This window comes from Cibotium barometz, chromosome 9 (genome assembly GCF_041138505.1).
Source record: "Cibotium barometz isolate CiBa-2024 chromosome 9, ASM4113850v1, whole genome shotgun sequence".
In the NCBI taxonomy this organism is placed as follows: domain Eukaryota; kingdom Viridiplantae; phylum Streptophyta; class Polypodiopsida; order Cyatheales; family Cibotiaceae; genus Cibotium; species Cibotium barometz.
Window position 1 is genome coordinate 43665127 of NC_141054.1, and position 9415 is coordinate 43674541.

At 43.1% G+C, this 9415-nt stretch overlaps 1 protein-coding gene across 2 annotated transcripts; it reads right to left on the minus strand.

Annotated features, from left to right (window-relative positions):
* Nucleotides 1-1397: 1397 nt before the first annotated feature.
* LOC147635607 (putative methyltransferase PMT26) lies at nt 1398-8720 on the minus strand. 2 transcript variants are annotated; one of them, XM_086802974.1, is made up of 9 exons: nt 8308-8720; nt 6638-7525; nt 6052-6201; nt 5429-5699; nt 5096-5206; nt 2946-3120; nt 2387-2656; nt 2061-2255; nt 1398-1961 (listed from the first exon to the last, which is right to left on the minus strand). In XM_086802974.1, the coding sequence occupies exons 2-9, from the start codon at nt 7499-7501 to the stop codon at nt 1754-1756; spliced, it is 2244 nt and encodes a 747-aa protein (XP_086659100.1). In that variant the 5' UTR covers nt 7502-7525; nt 8308-8720; the 3' UTR covers nt 1398-1753. The 2 variants fall into 2 exon arrangements, with proteins under 2 accessions (XP_086659100.1, XP_086659102.1); XM_086802976.1 differs by having other exon boundaries at nt 6638-7522; nt 8308-8562.
* Between the last annotated feature and the right edge of the window lie 695 nt (nt 8721-9415).

Consider the following 9415-nt stretch of genomic DNA (forward strand, 5'->3'; position numbering starts at 1 on the left):
TACCATGATGATGTCACCCATACATGGCACAAGGATCCTAATATTGTGTACAACCCTAAATTTCCAAAGATGTGGAAGGTAGATGTAGGAAAAAATATCACATCTTTGAAGATAAGCAACCTAATAAATGTTGGTTACAGCCTGCAAACAATGGATCCAACCCATGGCACCTGGAACATGTCAAGCACTATTAATGAAGGAGCTCAATGATCAGAAGAACATCCACCTCAACCTAGTGTGACAATATCGTCTAAGTGAAGACAAAGGATATCGAAGGAGGCATCCAAAAGAATGACAAGTGTGGATGCGATGCACGGCATTACGGTTGGGGTGACAACAGTTGAACCTCTCTAGTATCGTGTGCTCCATTTGGGAATAGAGGGGGAGGAAATTATGGCATGCTCATTAAGACAACCAATGTGTAGTTGCCTTGATTTCTAATAGAAAGAGCTTGAAAGAAAACCATACCTAGTTTGCAAGCATATATAATTCATTTTAATCCGTGTATTAGGATTGCATAAAAACCAAGATATGTTTATGCACCCGGATATTTCCTCACTCCTTCACTACCCTAGGATCAACACTTAAGTGGCACATGTACTACTTTTTCACATGTCCTTGTAAAAGTTCACATAGCCTTCTAGAGTGGGACGATCCTTTTGAATAAACTTTATAAACTAGAATCTGTATGGTCGGTGTCTTACCAAATGTCGTATCGAATGCTTGTACTGAATACATGCTTTTGTAAGTAATGCTTTTATGTCAAATTGTTTTGTGCGGTTGGGCCTCTTATGTCACCATGTTGTTGAAAATAGAAAGGTCATGGTTTTGCTTGGGAGAGGGAGGGGTGGACTTAAGCACATAAGGGTCTTCACCTCTTGAAAAGCCCTATTTCCCCCCTCTCTCTCTCATGGATACATTTACTTATGTGGCTAGTTTTCTTTTCCATGGTATAATATTCATCATCGATGCATTTGTGCTACCTTTTTTATTTCATAGACTCTCTAGGTCTTTTTAAGATGTTCATATATCTTTCTTTTTATTCTCTCCCCAAATGCAACTTGCATCTCTTTCCTTTCTCATCTTCAAAAGAAACGAGAATTCAAAGTGCAAGCGTGAAAGTTTATCTCCACCTTGTAATCCTTCCACTTGCATGGCTTGTCCTCCATTCACAAGCAAGTTACCAAAGCATCACCTGCATGTCACTATTGCAAAAGTTTAAAGCTTTCAAAGTGTCACCTTCCTTTCCTCGTTTTCAAAACCTTTTCTTGCTTAATTCCATTCCAATTTGAAAGATGATGGTCAGAGGTCCACTCTGAACTTCCATGAAACAGGCAATTCTTACACAACCCTAGATGAAGATGGTTGCGCACAACAGTGAACCATGCGGGTCTGGATACACAATCTTCCCTGCCCGCATTTCATGCCGTATTATCAATGGTGGAAGAACAATACACACCAGTAACTCCTTACAAGCCTCTCTCTCTCTCTCAACAATGCACGGTGCTAGACCAAATCAAAAAAATATGTAAAGAGGTTTGCAGCATACCAATGATGGCAAAGTATGTGCCAATCTCTCACAGCAGGTCCTAATGATGAGCTTTAATTTCATAGCTTCACCTGCTGCAACGGCCAACATTTGCCCCCTCAACTTACAATATAAGCCTTCTTGCTGTGCTGAAGATCTGAGCATCTGCAATAAACCCTTCTGCATTTGGATGGGTCTGCTAGAATCACAATGCTGGATTAAACTTCAAGAAGTAGCTTCAGGCCGCCACCTTGCCTTTTGAGCTGTCAGTAATCCCTCGTCTCCCTTAACGTACGTCATCTTGATATCCCAATGTAGTGACTTGATAATAGCCTGTATCTCATTTATATTGTCAAGCTTCTCGCGGAAAATTGCCCAGCCTTCTGGCCTCAAAAGGCGATCCATCTCCACAATGGTGCCCTTTATGTTGCATCTACATGTCAAAGGTTTCCGTTGGGGAGCATCAGGCGCGACTCTCACTTACCCTGCAACTACCAAGATAAGAAACATTACCCTACACTAATCTCCTTACCTTTTCTTGAGTTTTTGAAACAGGTGATCTGAGTGAAGAAGATCATAGGTCCTTGGATATGAGCTGAAGGACTCACACCAATCATGGTAGATTCCAAAGAGCCCACGGTCAAATATAACCGGCAATGTATCCGCTGCATCAAATTGTACTACATTCATAACCCACACAGACTGTGATGCCAAGGCAGCTGCAAAACTGTGTCAATACCAAAAGCCTTAAGAGTTATATCCAAATCAATCAAACACCAAGAAGCACAAGAAAACCTTCAGCTACAGGGATTATCCTTGTGATTAAACTCAAGCAAAAACAGCTCATGAATCCATTACCCTCCATAGACTGCCTTCATGTCCATCACATTTCTAACGTTGTTCCAATCGATACCAAGACCACGAAGATAAGACTTCTCCACAACACGTTGCCAATGCTCTGTGTCAGACCGGAAATCAGCTGCTGCCGGCTTGCCATACAAGCCTTTTTCATTACTCAACCACGTTGGAGCTGTTGTAAGACGCAAAGGCCACTCCTGAGGCCACTCAATGCCACGGGCATCTTCATCGGAAGGAATTTTATGAATACAAGCAGTCATAGGAATGTACCTGTCAAGATCACATATATACATTAAATGTAAGATATCGCTTTCATGAATACAAGCGATGCACCTACATTAACTATATGCATACATGCATACTGGAAACACCATATCAACAACAGCGATGTAAAATAGGGGGAAAGGAGGGGGGGGTGGAGGGGGGGTGGGGGGGGGGGGCACGGGTTGGGTGTAGTGGTGGGTTTGGGTTAAGGAAAAAACGAGAAGCAATATTTCCCTGATGAGTTAAAAAACAGGTGAGTAAACAGCCATTTGAAACAGAAATGAGATAGTACTACCATGCTGCATCTGGTTTATCATCTTCATCACACATCGGGGGAAGTTTTTTCTTTCGATTTTCATAACAGAAATTTGTTGTTGGCTTGTGAAAAATGGCAACTCCAACACCTGTGGATGGATCTGTAGTCTTAGCCACCAGTTCCCAGCATATTGCAGCTGTGAGGGCCACCATTGCTGCAGACCAAACCCCCACTCAATTAGTGAACCTCAAGATAAGAACAAAAACAATAACTTTTCTAAAGCAATGTCCACAAAAGCACAATTTCTCAGCTTTTCATAAACTTTTACCCTCGCACAGGGCAAAAACCCATCCCCACTTCTCACAACAGGGTTGCTGACTCTTAAGACACAGCACGGGATGAAGCCTCACAGTGAGGCATAATGGAGTATCACCTCCTACACTGACAGTAAGGTACACATAAAAAGATGAATTTTACAAGTGAGCTGGGCTATAAAAAAGCAATGGTGTTAAACTGCTCACTTATAGAGTTCACCCTTGAAAGAGGCAATCAAATGTACACCTCAGTGTACAGTTAAGAGCACAAATTAAGACAAGGAAGCGGCATCCATGCCCACTAAGCAAATACACCAAAAGGTGGGGACCCTTCAGTGGGTCTTGGGACCCAAACAGGTGTTTGTGTATTCTCTCTCCCCAGTCCTCTCTCAACTTAATGCACCACAGTAATTGCATAATTAACTCGGTTATTAAGGTAGAAAGGCATCTGCATGTGACATTGCATCACATCGTTGATTAACTAGATCAATTAGCCTATTAGGCCATCAAGGTTTTTTTTTTTGCTGAGACAGAAAGTTTTTGGACAAAACCTCAAAAACCTTTCAGTCAACCATTTTCAGAAAGTTTTTTGCATTGTAAAGAAGTTATCCAAAGCAGTAAAGCTAATACTCCTCCTGCTTGCGGGAGGGGCCCCTTAAGTGGGTAGATTGGGACCCAACCCGGTGTCGACTCTGCATATTCTCTCTCTACAGCTCTATCTCCTGTAGTAAAGATTAAAGTGGATTGCTTCACTAACATAAACGTATAATGAAGGCCTTGCTACAAGTTGCACAATCAAACCAGTTGCATGTTACAACCTGCCAGCTTTTGCATCCACTTGGCAGTTCTCCTGATTACATTCCAGCCTCCTGGGATTCCGCAATGTCTCCCATTAAGCACATGTCGGCCTGACACAATCCTGTAACCCTGATGTGAACAAAACCCAAAAACAAAAAGAGCCAAGACACTCGCATGTGTATCTCCTCCATGATCATGATCTGGTTCTGAAGAAGCCGCCTCCTCGCCCATGCTGCTCCTGGACTGCCCACCTTGCTGACCAACTCAACCTGTCCAGTGCCCCAGGTGAGGTCCGCTCTGCAGGTGCAGCACAGAGATGTGGCTGGGTGGGGAGAGATCGACATTCCCCTCATATTGTCCTTGGATTTATCTAACTGATTGTGATGTATTTAACAGGCTAAAGCTAGTTGATTTGATCCTTATAATGCTTAAATGGTATGGTCACATAACCCTTATCGATCCTGTTTCTCGTGGTTAGATGTGCAACCCATGCAGGTGGGAATGGTGGTCTCACCACCCCACATTGGAGATTGTTGACTACTTGCCAGAAGCTCTTCTAAGGAATTTGTGTGACGGCAACAGTGTGTAATACAGCCCCTCAAAACTTTGACAAAGATATTGGCGCTGCCATGGACATCAAAAATCACAGCTCTGCTCCAACGCATGGTTCTAGCAAGTTGTTCAACTCCAACCCACTGAGCAGCTCACTTGTGGGGCTCATCCCATGGCTGTTCCACTGCCTTGACTGACAAATACTTGGAAGGGTGGTACCTCCTTATGGTACTTGGGTGTGTGTAACTTCCTCCAAAAAAAAAATCATGCATGGAAAATTCTTGTTTATGAAGTGATTTACAATGCACCACACCATAGGCCTTAGTAAACCTCATTTTGTAATAAAAACATACCTTAAACAGGACTTAGGCCAAAAAGTGCACCAATCTAGTAACTTGGTAAGCAAAGAAGCAAGAATAGCAGCTAGTTATGCTTTGACAAACATCAGCACTAGCTGAAGAAGCTATCTGTTGTAGCCAAAGCACGTTTTCCTTGACCTGCACTGCTGAGAGAAGCAAAACTAACCTTTCCAAACTGCCACATCTTCTGCACCTTTCCAATACACTGGTGTTGCAGACCAAACAAAATATCCTCCTGGTCTAAGAACACGGTTAAGCTCAAGTAGAAGTTTGCCACCTGAAAAAGCAACAGGTATTCACGTCACCAATCAACTAACCGTCCGCACACATCACAAGACATCTTTATCGTGTATCCAGTAAGCATTCACAGTTGGAACTAAATCGCAGCCAAATCCTTGGTGTGAACACCATCCTTGTGCTGATTCTTCTCTTGATCATTGAGTAGTTTATCAAACCATGTAAATTACTTGAATAGCAAACAAGTTTCAAGGATGCACACCTTCAATATGCCAAGGCACCCTGCAACGAGCACAGTGAACAACATCAAACACATTGCTGGGAAACACAAGCCTTTGAGTTCCCATCACTGCTGATATTGCAGGGATTCCACGCTCCAGGGCAAGCTGGATTTGTGCTTCGTGCTCATCCTTAGGAGCAAAGGACATGGTGAGCACCTCCTTATCAAACAAATAACCTCCGAAACTTGCAACCCCACAGCCAACATCCAGAATGACACGTGTGTGATTGCCCCAAGCGATATCTGGCAAAGTCTGTTTTCATGACAGCACACTTTGATTAAGGTGAAGCATGTTAATAACACTCTGCATCTTCAAACGTGCATGCATCCATGTAGCTTTGCCCTTGCCCTCCTCCCTTTCTCCTACATGCAAGCTGATCAAAACACCTCCAAAACTGGCCCACAGTTGCTTGTGCACAAGCCCACACATCACCCCGCCCACACACATACATTCAGCCTTGTGTATAGATCTATGCTTATACAATCATATGTATGTGGAACACAATGTATATGTATAGAGGGTGGTTTGAATAACTACCAGCCTGAGAACAAAGCCCTACAAAAATGACCAGTATTAAGAAAAAAGAGGGAGATGGTCAGTAAACCTGCTCGATGAACTCAATATAATGAAGGGCACCATGTTTGAATTGAGTGCCCCCTCCAGGAAAGAGAAGCCGTTCACCTGACCTTTTCACCCAGTTCTGATCTTTTTTGTATGAAACCAGGCCTGGATGAGGAACATTCTTGTACCAGATCTGCATCATTGATTGCATAAAAGAAGGTTGGCTCAGGCCTGGAAGTACGAGTTCTAGAAGATCTGATGGGGGATTCATACATTGAGTGCACTACCCTTTCTACATGTATGCATGATGTATGCCCATACAAATACACACACATGCAGACATACATACATAAAATCATTCATCCATCCATACATACATAAATAATTACAAGCATACAATACATACAATTACATATATGCATTCATTCATTCATGCATCCAAATATATATATATATTTACATAGATGCATCTATACATACACACACACACACAAACACACACGTGTGAGTGCATATACACACCCACATTAGGACATGCATAGTAATATAGACTACAGTTTAAAAATCTTGAGAAAAACACACCTTAGGCACGTGCCTGCAGGTTACAGAAGGGAACGTTCGAACCATACCTCATTTCGGCTTTGAGGCCAATGAATCGGTGCGCGATAGCCTTCCGGGAGGGGAACCAGGCAAGTAGGTGCAGTGCTTGGACAGTGTCTCTCTCGATGCTCATAGTGTTTGGTGCTAGGAAGGTTTCTTATGGCCTCTTTGTTGTCGAGGCAGGGTATATAATCAGTTGCACCTTCAACATCACAGAGCACCCATTCATAGAGGGAATCGGACCCACTTTCAGTCTCCTCTTTCTCTTCTTTGCCTTCATTTTCAGTCTTCAAAATTTCATCAGAACTGACCTCTTCATCTGAGTTCTTCTCCTCCTCATCTTGTACTACCTTCTCTTTCTCTTCTTTGGATTCACTTGCTTGCGTTTCCCAGTTATTTGTAGTCTCCTTGTTTTCGATCTGAATCTCTGACTGTGCTCCACCATTTTCTTCAAGCTCAGGCTCTTTCTGTGATAAATCATCTTCTTGTGGGACCTCGACTGGTTTTTTAATTACCTTGTCATCTTCATGCTCCTCTTGAGTATCGAGTTCAGATTGCTCTTTATCTGTCTCAGGTTCAGACTGCTCTTTTTTAGCCTCGAGTTCAGGTGACTCCGACTGAGATTGAGGGCTCTCCTCAGCCTTTACTTCACTTTCCTGCTCGATGTCTCCTGCACTTTCTTCAAACTGCTGCGTCTCGCTCCCAGTTTTCTCATCTGATGGCTCTTTAACACCCACAGATATGGATTCCACTTGTGTTGCAACTTCCTGTTCTGAAGGAGAGCTCAGAACCCACATCCCAATCAAGCAAAGTGCCACAAAGACCACAGCCGTGGCCATGACGTAGAATGATGGCATTCGTTTCTCATTACGAAAATGTTTACCTGCCGCCATGGTGGCAGCAAGCAGCAGTACCTGCTGAAAAGATCAGACACATAATAAATATGCCGATCCAAACTTACTCACTCGTATAGATGGTCCGGACCCCAACCATGTCAGTATATCCAGGCCCCACATAGGTCGATACATCCAGACCAAACCTAGGTGTATCCAGAACCCAACTAGGTCGGTATATCCAGACCCTGCCTAGGTCAGTGTGTATTCGCACCCCACTATGCTCAGATGCGCACACTATGTGAGTCACTCATAAAGCAGGTGGCATGCTACTGGGACAAAAACTTAGCACATGTAGGTCTAGATCTAGCTACATGTATGTGTCTTCGATTATATTATAGCCAGATTTGCCTACCTGATTAGTCTCTAATGCCTGATTAACCACTAATCCATCTGTGATTAATCTGATTGACAGTGATTCACTCCACTCTTAACCTCCTCCTCCGCTAAACTAACAGTGATCTATTACACTCTTCGCCCCTCTTCCTCTTTGAACCCTGATTAATCCACTCCAGATCCCTCCTCCTTCCCAAGATCTAGATCCATCACTGTAAATTAAACTCAAAGGCAGCCCAAATCCAAATGAATGCACAAAGAAAGAGAATAGGGATACGAGAATGCGAGAAAGAAAAACCTCACTGTCTTGTACACAGAAGAGAAAATCCTAGCTGCTTTAAACAGAAGAAAAAACAGTAGCTGCTGATTAAGAAAAACCCTAATTTTGATGGTAGAAAAAGGAAACCCTAGCTGTTTTTCAAAGGGAAGACAAAATCTCAACCGTGTATACTACTTACTAGAGGGCATACCTGGAGTTCGAGCAGAGATTTGCTGGACTCAGGCTTTGATTCGAGAGGAGTGCTCAGTCGACATGGCCCCTAAATAAAACAGCAGCTTCGAGATGTGTCGCTATCTGGGTGCCCACATTTGGCTGCGTCGCCAAATGCGGCCCCAAATTTGGCTGTTTCGCCCACCCCCGCCCCCGATCTGGGTTCTTTTTTTTTTTTTTACTCGGCCATCATTATAAGGAATAGAAGAGAAGGCTTGTCCCTCATAGGATGGGCAGGGGAGACTTCCCCGGGCACACACTCTGTAACCATCCTAAGAGTCTTTACACATCAAGAGTGGAACTCCTAGAATCCCACATTTTCGAAGGGCCCTAGGTCTTCCCTGTCCATCTCCCCACCCACTCTAAAATCTCGCTCTGAAAGTACATGTTTGCCGCAAGAAATGTGCAAAAGCCCTTAGTTTCACCATGAGTAAAGCTTCTTATGACATCACATGAGAAGGGGCTCTCCAATAATGGATGTAAGATCACCTCCTTTTCCCACTTTACTTTATGCCTTTGCTTCTTTGGTCTATTCCCTTATTTTGGTTCAAAATAATGTTTATAACCTTTGAACACTTTAAAGATCAGTGTGAATGCTCCCCTTTTCAATATTGACCTTAGTCTGGGCAATGTTAAGGTGCTTCATTAATAAAACCCTCCCTCAATACTAAAGGCATTCTCTATTGTTTCTTTGTGTTAGCTTGTGCATAAACTTAACGAAGGCAATATATGGCGCCTTGTCCTTGCCATCGATCGATGGTAACCTCACATTGGACGCTTGGGATCTCCTCTCTATCTACTAGCACGGGTTGACATTTTCCTTTTGCTCTTTCCACATGGTACTAAGCTTCAAATGTAGCAACCCTACCCATCAAGCTCTCATTAAGGATTTTGCAAGGTCTATTGGGGACCTTGTAAGATTGTTCAAATCAACATGCTATCGTGGGTCCTATTTGGCTAGTGTAACAAATTAAGCTGCCCAAGTGAAAAGTCTTAGCTCGTGGGTCCTATTTGGCTAGTGTAACAAATTAAGCTGCCCAAGTGAAACGTCATAGCATATATTACATATTTTTTATATAGAATCCTAT

Excerpts from the sequence above, each read along its gene's own strand:
- LOC147635607 (XM_086802974.1), bottom strand. The coding sequence starts at position 7,501 with ATGGCGGCAGGTAAACATTTTCGTAATGAGAAACGAATGCCATCATTC. Across the intron at positions 5,700-6,051 it reads ATATTGAGTTCATCGAGCAG|ACTTTGCCAGATATCGCTTG; the intron begins GTTTACTGACCA and ends TCATGAAAACAG. Across the intron at positions 2,256-2,386 it reads ATGAAGGCAGTCTATGGAGG|TTTTGCAGCTGCCTTGGCAT; the intron begins GTAATGGATTCA and ends GTATTGACACAG.